The 20,803-nt window shown below is 53.3% G+C and overlaps 1 protein-coding gene across 1 annotated transcript; it reads right to left on the bottom strand.

Annotated features, from left to right (window-relative positions):
* Positions 1-210: 210 nt before the first annotated feature.
* Positions 211-20,542, bottom strand: LOC121673151 (WD repeat domain phosphoinositide-interacting protein 1-like). The gene is made up of 13 exons (XM_042046232.1): positions 20,426-20,542; positions 18,493-18,575; positions 17,104-17,273; positions 13,449-13,545; positions 10,012-10,109; positions 8,904-8,996; positions 8,587-8,657; positions 7,814-7,921; positions 7,264-7,428; positions 7,018-7,125; positions 5,564-5,685; positions 4,756-4,856; positions 211-740 (listed from the first exon to the last, which is right to left on the bottom strand). The coding sequence occupies exons 1-13, from the start codon at positions 20,494-20,496 to the stop codon at positions 693-695; spliced, it is 1,335 nt and encodes a 444-aa protein (XP_041902166.1). The 5' UTR covers positions 20,497-20,542; the 3' UTR covers positions 211-692.
* Positions 20,543-20,803: the final 261 nt, after the last annotated feature.

Raw genomic sequence — 20,803 nt, 5'->3', positions numbered from 1 at the left:
AAACCACTGGGATTTCTCAGCAGCTGAGTGAGGGTGTTCTGAAACAATTCTGGATTCTGATTTACACACCCACATCTTTCTTTGGCCATAAGAGGACTTGTGTGGACTCACCCATGTGGGCTGCCCTTGCCCCAGCCCCCGAAACCCCTCCCACTCCCCAAACTTAATCCAGACTGACACCTTTAGGGCCCCAAAAAGAACAGCAGGAGCTGCCAGGGACAAACTGTGACTTTATTCTGTCTTTCAACATAGCAAATGGCATCTTCTCTAATATCACTGCAAAAATACTTTGCCTGGGTTAAAATAGTCTGTATATACTGTACAAAGACATAAGTTTAATATCTCTTCCTGTAAGTACATTTATACACATAAAACAGCATAAATTAGAAAAGGGACAAATGGGTATATAAAATTCTGGTTACATACAAATCTGATTAAATTAGCATTTATACTGTGGTTCTAACATAGAGTTTGTTAAATAGAGCCATGTGCATACAGTACATTGACACCCCACCCAGACACAAATTGAAACAGGGGCCAGCTGTTCACTTACACAGAGGAAAAAGTGTGGCCCACCTTGGATTGCTATTTTTTTTCTCATCTCGGGGACTCACAGATCTGTTCTTCGAAACTCCTGGCTTTTCCAAAGCACCTCCCAGCAGCTGTCCTAAGCGTGGATGTTTTCCTTCTCCTCACGACCTCTTCGCCTTGCCCGGCTGACCTCCACGGCACAAGATTATCTACCAAAATCAAAACAGAAGGGCCTTACTTTTCCCAGCACCAGGGAGCGTTTCCAGTTGGTTTTACGCACACGGGAGGAGCAGGGGGAGGGACGTCCCGCAGTGTTTTCCTTTCCACTCAAAGGCAGATTGGTGAGAGGTTTATTTATTTGCTCTCCCCCTCCCCAAATTGACAGTCCTGGGAACAGGAACCATCTGGCTCAGTGATAAGTGTGGCCTCTGGCTGGCACTGGGGTGAGCACAGCCAGGCTTTGGGAGAGTGCAGTCATTTGGGGTGAAGTGCATCTGCCTCACTAAGTGCTCCCAAAAAGCTCAGCTCTGGCGTGGCCGGAGGGAAAGATGTGTGCTGGGCATCCCTGTGTCACTCCAGGGTCTCTGGATAGACCCCAGAGTTAAACTCCAACGTATTAGACAGGATTAGGGGAGGCAAAGCCTAGCCTAAACACCAGCAAAGCCTCTGAGTGAAAGAGTAAAGCAGGAGAAGAGAAGAACAAGCAGCAGCAGGACCCTGATTCACCTCCCATCCGCTACTCCTGCCATGGAGACCCCAGGTAAAATGTGCCCCTGCTCCTGGATGAGGCATGGGCAGCCCTGGCACAGATCTTTCTCAGCTTCAGCCTCGCCAGATCTGAGCTGGGAGGGATGTGAGCCCCACAGCTCCTGCTGTAGAGGGTCTCTGCCAGCTCCTCCTCCCAGGTCTGTCTCCACGAGCTGCAGGACCATCACTGCCAGGTTTCCAGGCACAAGCATTGACTGGATGGCACAACTCCCAAGGGATCTCAGATAATGTACTGATAAGCTGGGCCTAATCCTGCAAGCCCCAGCTGCCCAAAATGCCAGTCTGAGCTACAAGTGCAGGAGCCAGGTTCTGCCAAACTCACTCATCCCCTATGAAACATAATTACAAGTAGAGCCTCACTGGAAAACCTGTGGCCTTTCCTCTGCTAACAGCCAGCTGTTGAAAAATAATCACTTAAAATAATTAGTGTCCATATCCATGCCACAGAATGAGGAAATACCATCCAGCGAACAGCCAGGAGACATCTGGGCCAATACTGGTTCCACAGAGCCAGAGATGTATCTGCAGCCTGGTTCCTTGTATCAAGATCCGTGGTCTGGGGCAGCAGAGGGGCGTGTGGACCCCATGATTTCTGCCCTGTTGTAGATCCCCCCGATTTTCTCCCTCCTACAGGCAGCAGCATTCTTTGGCAGCACAGAAAACTGCCCAAACCGTTTTGGAGCAGCCAAAAACCAATGGGAAGGAGTTGGTTTTAAAGAGTGATGCAGTATCAGTGAGGGGAAGCTGCCTTAGAAGAGCTGATTGCTATGTGCAGTCTCACTTGACTTAATGAAATGGCTCCCCTGATAAAGCCTTCCCCTCTGGGCCCTGCAGCCAAGTGCAGGATGGATCAGCTATGCCTGGAAAAGCACTGACCAACCTGCTGGAAGAAATCACCTTTCCTACTGAATCCCAGAAGTTTTGGGAAGATCCCTTAGCTGCACTCCTCAGGTGCACACAGGCCATGCTGCTTGCAGAATCCTGTAGGATTTCTTCTGCCAAACCTCACAGCACTACCCCAAAACTGCAGTGCCCTGCCTGGCCCAAAACACACCCCAGCAGCTCCCAGCACCACTGGAAACCTCACTCCCTGCTACACCCACAAAGCAGGGGTGGCTTCTCAGGCAGGTGACCAGAAAACAGCCCAAACTGCCACAGTTTTGCAGCCAGAGCTGGGTTTGCTCTTCCCACCCCGTAAAACCTTCTGATCCCGCAGGGTGAGGACTCTGCAGCCTACTCCTGGCACATCCAGCACGGCACCCACGGCTCCAGCCCCCTGTCCCCCTCAGTAACACCTGAGTCCTCCCTGCCCAAGATCAGCAGTGACTTGGGAGTGTTTAATGCACCCCATCCACGCAGGAGTTGTCACTGAACTGGTTTAACCTCTTGCCGCGGGATCCTTCCGCAATCCTGGCACCAGCAGCAGCAACATCCACGTTCCCTCTTGTGAGGCCACTTTTTATGAGTCCTCCTTGGGCTTCTCATCTCCTCTCTGATCTGTCCCTCCTTCCACTTAATGAACAGGCAGTGTTTGACAGATTTTATGTCAGACTGAAACTGTTTTTCCTCACTCTTTAACAGCTGAGCCTCTGAAGTCTTGCTTGAGGTTAAGGGAAGACAAGAGGTTTCAAATGGGGAGAAACTGTGGGGTTTGAGCACTGCTGTTTCTCCAGAACCATGTCTGAGTTCAAAGCCATACCGTGGGCTGTGGGTGAATATTCCATTTTGTCACAAGTTTTGAGGTTTTTAAATGTCTTTTTGTTGCACACTGGAAAACAAACAAAACCCTTCCCATGTTTCCGCAAAGCCGAACGCTGTCAAAACATTTTTGTTGGATAAGGTCAGGTTTTCTCTCCCTCCTTCTCCACACAGGAGTGACCGATGCCTGAAACCCCCTTCACTGAGACTGAAGAGCTCAAGTGCTGAGAAAACAGCCAAGTTCAGTGAAGTCCAGAGCATCCAAACATCCTGAGCGCTCCCACTGCAAGGGGCAGACCCCAAACCCAAGAGCAGGAGCTTTATCTGGAAGCTCCATTTGCTCAGCCACCGTTATCAGGGAATATTTTTGGAAAGAGCCTTCCCTTCCCACACCACCTCCTCCCTAACAATACACATGTCATGGCTGTCAGGTTAATGACAGGACTTGGAGGGATCAAAGTTCATTTCACAAAGCACCTGCTGTGGTACAGCAGGGGTTTGGGGCTGCTTTCATCCAGCACAGTCCCAGCAGGAAGCCTCACTCAGGAGCAGCGTGATTCCTGCATGCTGGCATTTGCTTGTCCCCAAACCACGAGTTCAAGAGCAGGTTTAGCAGAAAGAAACAAAGGATTTCTCCCTGTCCCTGCTGCTTCTTCCAGGGGCCTGGGCCATCACCTTCTCCGTGGGCACACAGAGGGAGACATTTTAAATATCCTTCAATAATGGAGCTGGACAACTGGGAAATTCCTGCTCCCAGTTTGCAGCAGGGAACGTTACAGGTAAGGAAAGAAATAATCTGAGGGAGGGTTGTGTGAGTTGAGCTGGGTTCAGGTGGTGTTGGCTCAAAGGGGGTCATGAGCCAGTCTCCTTTAATCTAAGTCACACTTTGCATCAGCTCAGAGGAAGGTGCCTCACAGAGGTCAGCTCAGCACATGGAACGAATCCTGGGATAAGGTTTGTATTTCCTCCTTTTCAGGCAAAACTCCAGCAGCAGGATATGTAAAAATGAAGTAAGGAATTCCAAAAGCCTGCCAAGGCTGCAACCTGAAATCCATTACAATGTTCTGCTGCATTACTGCTATGAAGACACTACTGATTACAACCAGATCATAGCACAGACAAACATTTGTCCAATTAGGGGTTAGGCACTTAATAAATGAGTGTGGAATAGGAAAAGGAGCCGGAAAGACACTGCCAGGCTGAAGTTAGATTGAAAAATCCACTAGCTCCTTCCAACAGTAACTGAGAAAGTGCCATATAAAAATCATAAAATGGTTTAAAACTCTGTTATTCCTTTTATCTTTGTGCTTGGAAAACGAGTTTCCTTCTCAGTTAGCTTGGAAATGAAGAGACTGGTGAGGTTCAGGTATGTTCCAGTTGCATTCCATGAACTAATACAACTGACTGAAAATTCAACGGGGTATTAAGTTTTTATTTCTAAATTGTTCCAATTAAAACTATTCCTGGTAATATTAGAAATCTGCTCAAGGCACAGAGGTTAGCTCTGGATCTGAACACCATTCAGCAAGTTTGTTCAGATCTATCTCTACTTAGGTTTGATCATTTTTGCCCCATCCCCAGCTGCTGTTTAGTGGGGGTGGCATTTTCCTGGCACTGTCCCTAGAACCCATTCAGTTATTTTAGGCTTCACAGTGAGCTGGGACTAGGAGGGGGCAATGGAATATCTTCTGGGAGAGGTTACTACTCCCTTCTTAGCATGAGGGCTGCACTGCAGGTTTAGGGGTCCCGAATGCTCACAGGAGGAAACTCATTCTCATCGTCCAGACAGACTGGGCCAGTTGCAAACTCATGCTCCGGGATAACCTCCCCCCGCAGGGCTCCGCCGTCCTCCGAGTAACCTGGACAGGGGAAAACACAAAGTGTTACTGCAGGAAGGGATGGGAGGAGGCTGCAACAGGCAGCAGACACTGTTACCACCTTTTAGCACTGAGCTGCTTCCTCTGGCTTCCTGGCAGAGCTCATGGAGTAAGGAAGAGGAAGGTGTCTCCATGGACACTATGGATTATGGATGAACTACACGGTCATCTCCTGTGGCAGCAGCTTTCCTCCTCCTGCCATGAGCCTGAGCACCAATTTCAGAGTAAGATCTACATTTGTATGTGGATCTTAGACTCAGGAATATAATGAGAGAGCCACCCAGTCTTTTCCTGCAGCACTTTAGTGCAAGGTGTACCAGCTTCAGAGACTCTGAGGCAATCTCACCACAGAAACAGTGAGCCCTGACTTCTATACCCACAGAAGCAACTCCTGGAAACCACCTGGCAGCAGCTGCTGTCTGACAAACAGTGGTTACTGCTCTGCCCTGTCTGTGGCACAGCTCTGCACAGGGAGCAGAGCTGGCACAGGGGCCCAGGAAGCAGAGCAGAAAACTCCTGGCCTGTTTCTGTGGCAGGGGATGAACCAGGTGAGCTCCAAAGTCCTGCTGACCCAGTGTGCAGTGCACACAAGGTGATCCTGGATAAACCCTTGGAATCTGGGATGCTTTCCACTTTGCCCCAGGTGGTTTTGTGGCTTCTGCCCAAGGAAGGGCAGATGTGGTGCTTACCTGGCATGGTTGAAGTTGAAGGCACTGTACTTTGTCTGGCTACAGTTGCTGCATAAGATTGAGGTACTGGAGGCTGAAGGTCATTTTCTTTGTTCTCCTCCATCTTTCCTGAGCCAAGCAGACTAATGGTAGAGATCAAGAGAGGGGAGAAGAGTTCGTCCTGATCCCTGTTCCTCCCCAGCTCCAGCTAAGACAAGCCCATGCATCCACATCTCCTCGAAGCACATCACCCATCCCCATCCCTGCATGCAGCAGCCCCAGCAGTGCTGTGGACAGGGGAGCATTGTGCTCCACAAGGAAAGCAGGGGGTGAAGAAGGAGATAGGGAAAGCACCACTTCGGCTGGAGGACAATGCTGGCACAGGAACAGAAGGGAATAGATTGACCACAAAAGCTTTAGGTTACAAAGGCAAACAGTGTTTCTAATCACAGAGGGGGCTCCGAAGGGCTTCCAACAGGAGCAAACTAGATGGGAAAAAGCAGCCCTGGCTAGTTTAGGATGGAGTTTGAGCAGAGATACCGTATTATGTAATGTAACTCATGACCCAAGGGCCCTTTTCAGCCCTCTGATGCACAGAGGAGCCCACATGACGAGGCTGGGGGCTGCGGGCGGCGCGCGCTGGACAGCGCAGCTTTGAAGTGCTTTTGTTTTGTGGCTTTTCCAAAAGCTGCTGGCACTTTCCTGGCTGGCAGCCACCTCCCAGCCCGGAGCACATGTTACATCTCACCCCACCCCAAAGGCTTCACATCTGGAGCCAAGCAGCCCAGATGTGTGCGGGGGGGTTACGTGCTTAATGGCATTTGCATATGGACTGAACAGTGGCGGGGGAGGCTCTGTTTCCACAGAATCCCAGAATGATTTCAGTTGGAAAAGACCTCTAAGATCTTCGAGCCCAACCTTTGACTGATCACCACCAGCTTGTCACTCAGACCAGAGCACTGACGGCCATATCCAGTTGTTCCTTGAACAACTCCAAGAATGGTGACCCCACCACCTCCCTGGGCAGCCTGTCCAACGCTTAACAACCCCTTCCATGAAGAAATTCCTCTGCTTTGGCACTGGGCTTTTGTTTACAGAGCTCACAGTGTCACTTCACACCATCCTACCCCCAGCAAGCTCTCCAGCACCCACTCCAATCTGGAGAAGGTGCTCTGCTCTCCTGCCACCACAGTGGTCAGAGCTCTGCTGTGGGGGCACCTCCTAAAGCACAGCCTGCCCAGTCTAAGCTGGCATGTCCCACAGCTCCCATGACATCTGAGATGTCTCTGGTTTCTGCTGCAAAAACCCCTGTGTCCCTGCTTCCCAGCCACATCTGTCAGCTCAGGCAGCTCAAATCACAAATTCAGTTCTAACTTTCTTGCTCCTACAGCTCCGTTTTGTGCTGCCAGGTGAGATTTCCTTTCATTTTTTGAAAGATCAGCCTCTGTATGAGGTGTGAGAGGAGGCAGAGTTACCTGTGATTCTTAATTAAGACACACTCCCCTCCATCCTGTGGGTCCAGGTTATAGATGTAGAGATGTCCATCTGATGTCGTCACCAACAGCCGAGGCAGCTTCTGAATCCTGGTGGGAAAAGCATCCTGAGGCCAAAACCCTCACACACACAGACACAGCAGCACTCACACCATGTGCTCTGAGGCAGGGGGATGAGACACGGCTGGCCTGGCCCAGGGGGCAGAGGTCAGTAGGGTCAGTACGTACGTGGAGAGGGCACAGATGTTCCTTTGTCCGGAGATGTTCAGCCGGACGGTGGCAAACGCTCGGTCCTGGCTCATCATGCCCGACACCTGGGCAGGGAGGTAGTTGGTGGCAGCCTGGAACATCTTTCCCATGTAACCACTCCAGGTTGGAGGCTCCTCTGGCCGGCTGAGGGGGTCACAAAGCAGTGTCAGTGGGGTTACCATGATCAGGGTGACAAAACATCAGGGACAGACCAAATGATCCTCATCTCACACAGGTGAAGGGTTTTTTGGAGCACCTGTACATTGTGCACCAGTGTGGCTGGAAGCACAGGGAGAAGGCAGGGGACAGTGGCACCTAATAAACCCAGAGAGGCCCAGAGAGCCTGACAGCAGGGGTGCAGTGTGTGGCTGTTCCAAGGAGTGAGTCCCTCAGGACACAAAGACACTCTGCAGCTGGTATTGCTCATGGAGAGTACATGGTGAGGACATAGGGAGCAGCTGAGTAAACACAGACCTTTGAAGCAAAGACAGCCCTGGGCCAGGCAGGTTAAGCCAGGCTAATCCCTCACCTGTCTGTGAGATGCTCCAGTTTGAAGATGTGCACAGTCTCCGTGTTGCTGGAAGCACAGAGGAACTGGGAATCCATGCTGAACACCAGGGAGCTGATGTTCACATATCTAGAGCCAAGCAAGGACAAGACTGGTCACTTCATGGCAATTCATGCAAGGGGAACTGCTGGTTTTGGCTCACGGGGAAGTGGATGGGGAGGAAGGAGACCCATCCATGGTGAGGATCATCCTGCCCAGCTGCTGCTGAGCCTGTGGGCTCACTGCACAATTCCTTAATCCCTTTGCTCATAGGGCTGGGGGTAACCTCGAGCTAGTGACAAACAGCCAGAGAGGTGGAAATGTCCTTGCTCACAGAGCTGCCTGTGGAGGGAACATCTGTGCCAGTCTCGTTGCAGCTTCTGCTGCTGCAGAGACCAGGGAGGATATCCAAAGTGCTGAACAGTGGGATACAAACAGCATCTCCTGCACAGGTTCAGCAGGACTGAGGTCTCTGACAATGTTGGGGACTTCATTACTTCAAATAAGAAAAAAGAAAGGACAGAGTAAATGGAGTGACCCCATGTCTCTTCCCTGCTCTGTGACACACTGAAGGGAATCACTGAGCTGGGCACAGCCTGGCACAGTGACATTTCGAGCTGATACGTTTGCTCTTGTTTTCCTTCTGCAAAAGATGCCAAAGCCACCAGGATCTGATGTTGCCCTGTGTCCCTGAGTTTACATTTCGGCTTCGGGAGCCCTCTGTGTATGTGTCACTGCCAGAAGAATTAACTGACCTTTTCATCCCTCGCCGGAATTCACAGAGTTTTTGCCCCCCAGGAATGGAAAATACACGAATGACTGTGCCCTGCAAAAAATGCAAATGGAAATATCACGTAGGAGCAGGCCAAGGAGCCTGAGCCCTTTCCCTGACACACCCAGGAAACTCAGGATGTGCAAAGGCTCCTCCTGTTTGCTAGCTGGGCTCAGTCTGATCCTGATACACTGATCAGCCAGCGGTCCCTCTGTGCTGGCTGTGTTTAAGAAGGAGCAGCTCAGGGGTGCTGATGCAGCCCTGGGCAGAGGGAAGGTACTTGCAGCCATACTCACTCACTTTTTCAGAAGCACTGGCCAACTTGGAGCCGGTGGAGTTGAAGGCGAGAGCAGCCAGAGGCCCGTCGTGGGCAGGAATGGTGCAGGCTGTTTTCTGTAGGGCACAAGGTAACACAAGGCGAGTGCAAAGGGACAAGCTGGTCCTTGGACTGTGTGAGGGCAGGGCATTCCTGCCTCGCACCCTATCCAGACCTGCTGGTATGGATTCATGGGATCTTCCTGTGCTGATGGTATCCCTTCAACAACCTCAGCAGTTTATCTCTGCCCTGCCTTGAGCTCATTCCCCACCTACTACGGCCACTGTGATTACAGAACGTGCACCTCAGGGGCAGAGAACCTCAGCTTCCCGCCTCTCCAGGGTTCGGGATTGTGCCTGCACCCTCTCCAAGGCCTGGCACTTCTTTGCCAGGATGAGAGCTGGCTTCCCTGCAACTCTGTGCTGCACAGCAAGTCCTGCTGCAGTGACACCACCTGCAGGGAGCCCCAGCCCTCACAGCACCTCTTGCAGCAGCAGCATTTTCCCTGTGTTCTGCTCCTCCCCTGCTGCAGATCCTCAGCTCCCACTGTACATACAGAGCCACCAGCCTTATGTAACCCAAGGCCCTGGCATAAACAGCAGATAATCATGACCCTGCATCCAGCCAGGGACAGATTTCCTAAGAGGACTTTGGACACTTTGCCCTCTCTGTGACTTTGGATCCAGCATCCCTTCCAGCCCACAGTGCGGCAAAGCGGCTGCTCCGGGTCCTGTGCTGTGCCTGGAGCAGCTCCAACCCCCCCCCCGACCCACACTGGTCACATCACTCCCATGGGATACGCTGCTGACGCTCCCGTAGCAACCCCAGTGTCAGCCTGGCAGTGGCCCTTGGGCTGCAGGGCAGTGGGTCACGTTTCCCCGAATATCCTGTGCTGGGAGATGCGTGCCCTGATCTCAGAGCTGTCTATTCCGAGCAAGGGGATACGTCCAGATGTACCTCCCAGGCAATTCCCTTGCACTCCAGCTCTGTGGAGTGTATTTATTCATCCTTCCCAAGGGCCCCGTTGGCTTTGCTGTGGCTCTGTTTGTTTTCAGCCCCTGCCGGTATCCAAAGGCTGAGCTTCGCACTTACCAAAGTATTTCCGTCGTAAAGCGCGATCTCTCCGCTGGTCGCGCTGCCGGGATAAGCCAAGTAGGAGTTGACGTGGTTGATGGAGAGAGCACACAGACCTGGCAGGGGGACAGGGACACGGCTGAGTCTGAGCGGGGGGACGGCAGAGCGGGGCACGGCGGGGGTTCAGGCTCTGGCTCATTCTGGGGCTGCCCGGGCCCGGCGCAGAGCGCTGGGAATGCCTCGGCCGTGGGGACATCTGCTGGTACGGGACAGAACGGCGGCTGTGCCCTGCCACCCTCCCCGGTCCCCGAGCACAAGGAACCCAGACCCGGCTCTTCAGCACGCTCTGGGCTTTCCCCCTGCATCATCTCCCTGGAGAAGGCAGTAGTAGGTGCATGAAACAGCGAAGGACGTGTCGGTCTGAGGGCTGACAGCACTCCTGTCCAGACACATCTGGACACGTCCAGATGTGCACAGGGTGTAGATGCCGGGTTGGAAGCTCAGAGGAGCAGCACGGCGTAGGTACAGCCCCGTTGCAGCCTGGCTGAAGGCAATGCCATTTCGTTCTGCTCGGAATGGAAAAGGGAAGCAGAGAAAGACAAAGGAAATGCGCCAGCTGTACAGGGAGTTTCCAGCGGACAAGGAACTTGAATGCAGCGAAATTTTAAGCACAGGGGGAATTCATCCCCGTAAGACCCATCTGGGTTTGTGCCAACATGAGCACAAAGGTTCCCAAATGCTCCTTTCAAAGCGGGCAGGAATTACAGGATGAGACAGGGATGGATGGATGGATGGATGGATGGATACGTGTGTGGGTACATCCATCCGCTTGTCCCCCAGGTGACCTTGGAAAAGAGCATCTCTTCCTGCTGCTGGCTGAGGATGCAGCCCGGTGAATCCTGTCACATACGAAACGTGCCTCGCTCGCTTCCTGCCCCACATCCTTGCACTCACAGCCCTCCCAAACTCGACTCCAGGCTCCAGCACGACCTGAGCTTCCTGACCCGCGGCGGGGGTCCCACCTAATCCCATGTGCGGAGGAAGTCGGGGGTTAAAGGCACCGGGGACGCTGCCACGGTCCCCGAACAGGCCAGCAGGACAGCCACACACCGCACGTAGACGCACGGACGTGTCGCGTCGTGCAAGCCCCGTGTCAGGACACGGCCCTGGCCCCCGCCCAGCAGCAGCGGGGAAGGATCGGCCGGAGCTCTCGTTTTAGGTCATTGTTTATAACCAAACAAAGAGACCGCAGCGGAGCCAGGAGCTGCAGGATCAGCCAGAGGCCCCAGGGATCCGCTCCCCATCCATCCAGAGGCATGCACATCACGCCAAGGATGGCGCACCGGGAGAGGCATGAGGAGCACGGCAGCAGCGAAGTGCAGGCAATTAAAAGGCAATTAAAGAGGGAGGGATAGAGGAAGGCAAAGATAGCCCAGAGACTCTGCTGCTGGGATGAGCATCCTGCCTTCTCTGGATGGTGAACCCCCGGCCCAGGAAGCACGGGGGGGATCAGTACAGCCCTTTCAGAGAGGATCAGGGAAGGCTGGAGCTAAACAAAGCGAGCTCTGAGCGCCGGGGTGAGTCACCCGCTCCCTCTGCTCCTCTGGCCGGGAGAAGCGGCTGGGAAACCAGGCCAGGGGAAAACACAGATGTGAGTGTACTGGGCTGACCTCAGGGACTCTCAAAGAACAAGGATCACAGGGCCACGGGCAGCCTTTGAAGATGCTCCTCTGCCGTCAGCAGCCCCCCAGCCATAATGAGGGTTGGTGCTCGCAGTGGTGGGCTCAGGAGGGAGGAGGCAGGCTGGCACTGCTCGGGATGGCATCTCTGGGAGTGCCACGTCAGAGGTGGCTTCCTTGAGCAGCACGGAAAAATGTTACTGTGTCCAGGAAGCCTGGTCTTGCCCTCAGGCCAGCAGGTCCAGGCACATCCAGGGCTTGGGGGGAGCCACATGAGGTGGTTTCCAAAGCTGCAGTCATTCCCAAGATGTGCCCTCATGGCACACATGTCACCACAAGCACTGTGACCTCCTTGGTTCAAATCCTGCCCCTGACATGAATCACATGAAAAAGAACCGACTTGGACACCATGGGTCTTTTCCTCTCCTACGTGGAGGAGGCTGGAGCAGGAGCCAGGTGCTGGCCACGAACAACCAGAGATCTCACTGTGACTGGCCAGTGTGGCTGCAGCAAACCCTGGTCCTGCTTGTGCCGGTGTCACTGTGCCCAGGGCACACACTTCAGGGGGGTGGCACATTTTCCATGTGTTCCTACATCCCCCAGCACAGATCCCCACTCCTAAACAAGTTGCACAAAGAGCAGTGAGACTGGACTGCCCTGACCTACTGGACACACTGTCCTCGGGGTCAAGCTTGGGACCAAAGCAGATGGCCCAGGGACAACAGGGGCACTGCACTTGTCACTCAGCTCATTTCAATGACAGCCGCTGCAGTAAAAGGGGTTTAAAACACTAAGCCCATATGAAGCCTGTGATCTGCAGCATCACAGTCCTGTCCTGCCTGATTGCTGCTGCTCTTAAACCATGACCTGATCCTCCAGCCCCTCTGTAGAACAGCTCCAGGCCTTAGTATCCCTGCCCATCCTGCTGCCAGGCCTTCTGGGGAAGGTTTTAAACTTTAATTATATCTGCAGCGTTTAGCATGTTTAATCCACACAGAGAGCCCATCTGGTGAGACCTGAAGTAGGTCAGGGGAGCTGCTGGAAGAGCATCCCTTGAAAGCCCCGAGGCCAAGCGTGAGCACATCAGCAACTTCCCGAGCACCCAGCCATGAAGAGATGCCCGAGCAGGACAGCACAGCAACGCGGGCACCCGGCCAAGCTTCCCTCTCTGCTGCTAAAAATAGCTCCTCTCCCAGCAGCAGGAAAGCCGGATTCACCCCGTGCCACACACACAGGATCTGTGCTGCAGCCACCTGCCCTGCCCCTCGTGTTTGCAGCCTGCACGGAATGACATCAGGTGGCTGGGAACTCCCTGGCAGGGATCGGTGCTGGGCCTGGCTGTGTGTTCTGTCCCCGGTGATCACCTTGGAGCTGACCCCAAGGGCAAGTCAGACCCGCTGCCCATCTCTGCTCTCCTTTGATGCATCTGCTCTGGACAGAGCAGGGGTTTGCTCCAGACAGGGCAGGGTTTTGCTGAGGACAGAACTGGGTCACAGCACGAGGTCTGACAGAGCTCAAGCAGAGTTTGGACAATACTCTGGGCACAGGGTGGGATTGTTGGGATGGTGCTGTGCAGGGCAAGGAGCTGGACTCAGTGACCCTTGTGGGTCCCTTCTAACTCAGCTTATTCTGTGATTCTCCAAGCCTGACTGACTGCCTCCATGCATTTCTGGCCTCCCAGCGCTGGATTAGGCTACACAAGCCACATGCTGGCTTAAATTCTAACACAATGCTGTGGCTCTACAAAGCTCAGTTTCACAGCTCTCCCATGCTCACCTGTCGTGTTGGGAGGTGTGTCCAAAATAGTCTTCAAAAGCTTCATGTCCTTAATGTTATGGATGTAAATCGACTCTTCCAGACAGACCACCAGCCTCTGCAAGGACACAGGGGACATGCACAGAACCTCACCAGCAGTGCCTCTGGCTGCTGCTCCCACACTTCCCAAACCCAAACCTTCACTGTCAAACTCAACAGGAGTTTCCCACACACTGAAATGTAACAGAAACGTGATCTCTTCTGCTTCTCCATCCCCTCTCACACTTGGGTTTGTACGACTCTTGTTTTGAGAGTTTTTGCATCTGGTCTTGCTTTAGAGAGAAGATAAAACATCGTGACTTCTTCTCTGCTCCTCTGCATCTTCCACATCCCCAGGAACAGGAAGACCCATCAGAGTTACATCCCACCACGGGCCTTGATTGCCATCTATCCCTCCCCCAACTTTCCTTTGCAGTTCATAACAAATTACTTTTTGATCACAAAGACCTGGCAGCAGAGAGGCTGCAGTCCTGCTGGTCAGTGTGCCTCCAGCTGGGAACACAGGTCCTTTGCCCTGACTTCTTCATGATTTGGGAGAGAACACGGAGGTGCTGGGCCTGCCACTGCTGCTAAACTTCATGCATCCGTCTAGCACAACAATGTTCCTTTTCCCATTTGGTGTCAGCAGGGAAGACTCAGCTTTATGTGCCCTGCAGAGCTGCATAAACACAGAGCTGAGACACATTTGTTCAGGGACAGTCACCCTTGCACCATCTTGGCTGAGGGGCTGGGATTTCCCATGTTCAGGTGCTTGTACCTCTTCTGCTGACCCCGTCAGGGACATCCACCCAGCCATGAGGAGCAGCCAAGCCATGGGGAGGAAAGGCAGAAAGGAAAAGGAAAGCCTGATGCTGTACCCTAAGCACTGGGCCACTGTGGCCACTCAGCTTTATGTCTCAGCTTGGTCCAGATCCCTATGCGTCACCACGGAGGCTTTTTGCACAGAGGCTTTTTTTGGGACCAGGCTTTGCGTCTGGCTGAAGGGCTGTGCTTTGTAAGCCCAGCAAGTGCACAGCTCCACTTCCCTTAGTGTCAAGTGTCCAGAGGCACTGAAAACATCCCAATAAAAGCCTAAGTCCAGACCCCATCCATCCTGAAGCTGGAGCACCCGAATCCATCTACAGGAAGCCTCCACCTCTTTAGAAATGAGGCCACTTATTTAGTATCTAAATGTGGAGCTTAGTCACTAACTTGAAACACCCACATTAAAAATCTCTGCCTTGCTCCACCATTACTCTCAGATCAAACTCTTTCCCACTTCTATTCCTGCTAACCACAGCATCTGGGGCTGTGTCAGAGCCATTCTGCATTTCCAGGAAGACTTTGCCTTTTCTACAGTAAGAGCCATCCACTTGCAAGCAGAGGAATATTTATACAGCTGATTTGGGCAAAGCCACCATGCGCTTTCCCAGAACGGGCTGCTCTTGATGTCCAGGTGAAGAGAGGTTTCCAGATGATGGCAAAGCAGCAGCCAGAGATGCTGGCACCCACAGGGACAAAATCCAGGAAAGTTTGGGAGGTGAAGAGGCAAAGGAGGTCTGGACAAGCTAAGCATGAGCTGGAGAGGGCTGGTTGACCCCTGCTGCCCTCTGCGCAGCCCTGTGGCCAGGGGAGGGTCAGTGGGATGGGGTTTATCCTCACTGTGCACACAGACAGAGCCTCAGAGAAGGTGCTGGTGCTATGATTGCTGCACAGGGTCATGACACTGCTAATTGTCCAAAATGTTACTGCTCACCAGCTTGTTCTTTAGTTTCACATGGATCAGGTCAGACAACTGAGCTGTATTTGGGGGCTAAAATGGGTTTGGACACAGCCAGATAAACACCTCAAACTTCTCCAAAGAGCTCAGCAGGTCTTCAGCAGTGAATGAAAACCCAGGAACTTCCAAGCAGTCTCACAGCACAGTCTGATTCCCCACTTTGAGACAAATCAGGATTTACCTTAACACACTTCAGAGTTATCATGAAGCTTGGAACTCAGAATTCCCACAACAACGACAACTGAGGGATTTGCTTGTTTGCACAGTGAGGACTTTCTCACAGAGAGATCAAATTGAAACATGCACCATTTGTTTGAGACCTGTTCCTGGTTAATTTGTCACCATCTTCCTGCGTTAATGCCTTGTCTGGGATTTGTCCTGTGAACTTCCAATGGAGTTACAGCTTTCCTACAGCAGCCCAGGTAAGAGTTCAAGTGTCACATGGACAATCATGATGGCCAGTTGAAATCTTGAACATAGATTGAAACAATGATTTCTCTTCAACCTACCCAAATTGGGAAGGTTTAGATTGGACTTTAGGAAAAAGTTCTTCATGGAAAGGGTTATTAAGCATTGAACAGGCTGTCCAGGGCAGTGGTGGGGTCACCATCCCTGGAGGGATTTAAAAGATGTGTGGATGTGGCACTTGGGGACAGGGTTTAGTGGTGGCCTTGGCAGTGCTGGGGAATGGCTGGACTTGATGGTCTTATCGGTCTTTTCCTGCCTAAATGACTCCATGATTCTGTGTTTCTAAACATCTGTAGCATCTTCAAATCCCTCCAGGTGTGTCTGGGGCACAGCCAGAGGATGAGCTCAGCTCAGGATTTGAACCCAAGCTCATAACGCAGCCAAGAAACTGGGACTGTGCATCACCCTCAGGCAGCTCCAGAGCAGCACACGGGGAGTAGCCTGAACTTATTTTATTCACACTGATCTCCCAGAGCTGCTCAGCAGAACCTCCCAGTTTATTTTTACACACACACACACACATCTATCTGCAATTCAAAGGAAGTCTCTCTTTTGCCAGTTTCACTGTAAGCTTAAGTGAAAAAAATCAATTTAGGACAGATTTAATTGTAGTACAGGAACTCCTGGTCAAAGACAGCTTTACTGGAAGCTCAGCCCAGAGAGACCCACTGCAGGTCTCACTGTTGCTAACTGAGGAGAGGCTGATTATATACAATTACCCAGACTGCTTATTTCTTCATTGTAAAATGTCCTCTGCCTCTTAGGGCATATACTTGGAAAATAATTATGGACAAAAAGATGACTTAAAATCCTCCAAAAGAGCTCAGGGCTGCATGAGGCTGTGTCAGTTCAGAGAATAACACTCTAAAAGCCTCATTCTAAGTGGCCTGAGTGGGTTTTATACCTTGAAAACCAAAACAAGGCTGCTGGCAGTACTTGGAAAGCAGCTTTTTGCCTTATCCACAGAGTTCAAGTTACTCCTGGATTTTTGTAACCAACTCTGAAGGTCTCATTTGCAACCAAGATGGCAGACGTGGGCCTGAAGTCAGGATGTGGAATCCAAGGGAAGGAGGAAGATGAAAAGGTGGTTTTTTGGCAGAGCTGTCCCCTGAATAGGCATGAGGGCAGATGACAAAAAGCCTTTGTGTATCTGCCACCAAAGCAAGGCCTTGGCTTCATTTTCCTCAAGGAAACAGTGGTGGCAGATGACACCCACAGCCCTCCTGCTCCTGTGAGGGGCCTCTCGTGTGGGGCTGGGAGGAGAGGACAGGCACCCACCGCTCCAATCCCACTCACAGGCTCCCTGCAAACCTCCCCAGGATGGTCCCGGCTGGAAAGGCAACAGCAGCAAAGAGCCAGAGTGGGATAACTCTGGATAACCCCTCTCACCTGCCGGTTCAGCCGGATGGACAGGATGTGACTGGAATAGCTGTAGTTGCAGATCTCTGTCCCTTTCTTGAAGTGGTAGACATTCATTTGCTGTGGCTTGGCATGGCTGACCACAACCACAAGGCTGCTGGAGAACAGACGCTCCACGATGTAAACATCTGGGATTTCATCTGGGCACACAAGGAGAGCAAGGCAGAGCCTTTAGCTTGGTTTGACTGAAGCAACAAGACTCAGCTCAAGAGGGGATCGGGTTGGAAGGCTCAGTGCTAAGGTGTTCAACATCTGTTTCTTAGAAAAATTTCTCATGCCTGGCACAAAGTAATTAGGTCAGAGCAGGAAGGGGTTAAAGAACCCTCCCCTGAAGGCTGAAATGAAGACAGCTCTCTTTGACAGTGCTGCTGTGCCTCTCTCTCCTGGGCAGGGCCCAGCTGAAGCTAATCCTCGGGCTCTCCAGCTGCCCTTGATCCTTGCAAAGGGGATATAAAGGGAGGAGCTCCCTCGATTTGGTCAGGGAGTGTGAAGGCTTTACTGAGGTGAGGTACGAGCTGGCTGTGGCTCAGTGTTTCTTGTGTGTGGTGTCTGGTTTCTCCCAGCCTCCCTGGGGAAGCAAACAGTGGCTGGTCTGTCTGGGATGACTCCTGCTGTATGGAGAAGGCACGAGTGCAATGGTCCTGTGGCCCTGCACCTAAATCCCCAGGAACTGCAATCTCCAGTGTCCCCAGCCCTGAGTGATGCTCAGTTTGGCCTGGGCTGTGGTGGAGGAACAAAGGCTGCCTCACAGTTGTCATGTCATCTCAGCCTATCACCCTGAGTGTATCACCAGCAGGGACCTGCTTCCCTTTGCCTGACTCTGGGAAAGCAGCCTGGACCCTGCTCCAGATGAGGCAGCTGTGTCTGATTGCTGAGGCTCCTTCTGTAGCCACTGGAGAGGGATGAACACATCCAGCTGGGAAGTGTTATCTTCAGTGCATCTCAGCTGAAGCACTTCTGGCCTGAAGCAGCCTGGAGTCCGTGTTCCATGAGGCCAGGCTTGTTTTGGGCTGTTAAGTGTGTGTTGCATGCTGCTGTGAGCACAGCTAAGAGCTGCAGGCCTGCTGGGAATGACCTTCTTTACATGGAAAACCTGTTAAAAACATCTTGCTCGTAATACCGCACTGGATTAAAAGCCTGGGAGTTATCCAGCAGCTGTGCTGGAAGCCTGTGGGCTCCTGCCCATGTACCTGAAACATTCTAGTGGGAAATTGCCTCTGAATGCTAGGCTGCAGCACAAACTGCTGCTTAAGGGTGACAGCAGGGGAAAAGAAGCTGGGCTCTAACAAAGGTGAAGGATTCCCACCAGTTGAAAGCACTGCTGGTCCATATTCCTCCCCAGGGAAACAGGAGACTTACTGCTTTCATGGACCTGGTCCAATTGCTCCACAGAACTTAAGGAGAAAAGTCTGTATCCAGTTGTGGTTCCAATTGCCAGGGAGCTGCAAAGAGAAAGCAAAAACCTGCTAGTTCTGAGCTGAAGGCCTCCAGGTGATAGCAGGAGTCCCTGAGGGATGGTGCACTGGTTTTGAGTGGGATGGGTTTTTTTTTTCCACGTTAGCTTGTATGGAGCTGTGTTTGGGGTTTGTGCTGAGCACAGGGTTGATAACACAGGGATGTTTTTGTTACTGCTGAGCTGTGCTTACACAGAGTCAAAGCCTTTTCTGCTCCTCACCCCTCCAGTGAGGAGGCTGGGGGGGCACAAGGAGCTGGGAAGGGACACAGCCAGGACAGCTGACCCCAGGAACATCCCAGGCCACGCAGTGTCAGGCTCAGTGGATAAAGAGGAAGGGAGGACACTTGGAGTGATGGCCTTTGGCCTCCTTGCTGTGTGTGATGCAGCCCTGCTGTCCTGGGGATGGCTGAGCCCCTGCCTGCCATGGGAAGTGGGGAATGAATTCCTTGTTCTGCTCTGCTTGCATGTGTGGCTTTTGCTGTAATTATTAAACTGCCTTTATCTCAGCCCGTACATTTTCTTACTTTTACCCTTTTGGTTCTCTTTCCACCTCACTGAGTGAGGAACTGGCTGGGGTTAAACCCTGACATAGAGGAAATGAGAAGTTCCTGGCACAACTTCAGTTTCCAACCTAAATAATACAGAGTAACCAGCTCAGGAATTCAGTTTTCCATTGGAGGCTGTTGCAACCTACAGAAGGCAAGTACCCTCTGAGACAGCAAACTCATCCTTTCCTGTGGCCCTGATCTGTACCCTGGTGGTACAGATCTGCCTGGGAGGATCTGCAGACAGGACCCGTGGGACACAGAAGGAGCTGTTTCCTAAGCCAGGGCTGATCCACCTGTACTGACACAGTGACTTATCTGGGCTGTGGAACCTTTGCTCTCACTGCTAAGGGTAGTGGGGCAGAGTCCCATCAAGTGCTGTCTCTGCCCAGTTCCAGATGTAGCAAGCAGCAATATCTAGGTCTTAAACTAGCAGCCAGACCATAACAGCAATGCACAGCGTTTGTGCTGGCGGCAGTGACCAGCAGGTTCACGTCAGCAGCACATCCACGTCCCTCAAAGCACCCTTTGTTTGGGCACACTAACGCAAAGCAGGGCTGCAAAGGAAACGGCATTTCCAGGTGTGAGGCTCATATCTCTGATTCTTATCTCGTTCCCCACGATCTGGGCCGATCCTGGCTCCAGGCTACGGCTGCCACATCCGTGTGTGGCTCACTGCTTCGGGAGGTTTTTGTTGTCCCGCTTGGAAACGGTTCTTAAATAAATTGAAGCAGGTACACCACACGTTAGCAAGGGTGTGAGGCTGAGAGGCTCCAAGGAACGCGGGCGTTATCCCGAGGTGGGGCGGTGCTCTGGCACGGGCTGCTCACCAAGAGCCTCCCGGGGCGGTTTGGTAGCCCTGGGAAACGCCAGTCACCTCCGAAGTGGCCACACAGCGCTCAACAGACAAAGCCCTGGGAGAACGCCGCGGCTCTGGCCATCCCCAAACGCTTCCCGAGCTGCCGGGGAGGCAAAGCCCGGCGGTCGCTCTGAATTTGCCTCCCTCGGGCTCGCCGGGACGCAGCCGGGGGCCGTGGCGGGTGTTTACCGACAGCCGGCTGTGCCCGGCGGGGCCGGGGCCGCTCCGGTGGGGATGAAGCACCCCGACCACGGCCCGTGTGTGTGTGTGTGTCTGGCGAAGGGGGGTCCTACGGGGGCCATCCCTGTGGGGACCTGTAGCGCCACGGGGGCGCTGGGACCCGCCCCGCTCCGGGCCGTGGGGCCGGACCAAGCCCGCCCGGCGCGGCCCAGCCGCCGTCGCCCCCCGCCCCGCGGCGCCCGCCCCGCTTACGTGCAGTCCTGGTTGTAGGAGAAGCAGCTGAGCGCCGCGGGGGCCCCGGGGGCCTCGGCCGCGGCCTCCATGGAGCGGGCGCGGCGCCTCGGCCGCTGCGGGCGCCCGGCCCCGCTCCGCCGCCGCACGGGCGGTGCCGCCTCCCATTGGCTCGCTCGCCGCTGTTGGACGCGCGGAGTGACCTATCGGAGCGGAGCGGGCGGGGCGGGCCCGCCCCCCGGAGCTGCGGAACCGCCTCCCATTGGCTGGCGGCGCGGAACAGCTGCGAGTGGGCACGTGGTGATGTTGTGGTTGCATCAGACGGGCGCGGGCAGAGGTTGCGGAGCGCATCTGGCGGGCGCGGCCGGAGCGGTGCTGCCGAGGCGGGACAGCGACAAG

This window comes from Corvus kubaryi, unplaced genomic scaffold (assembly GCF_017639235.1).
Source record: "Corvus kubaryi isolate FWS band 111438036 unplaced genomic scaffold, C.kubaryi_AGA036_p1.0 65247, whole genome shotgun sequence".
NCBI lineage: Eukaryota > Metazoa > Chordata > Aves > Passeriformes > Corvidae > Corvus > Corvus kubaryi.
This window is presented reverse-complemented; position numbering and strand designations above follow the sequence as displayed.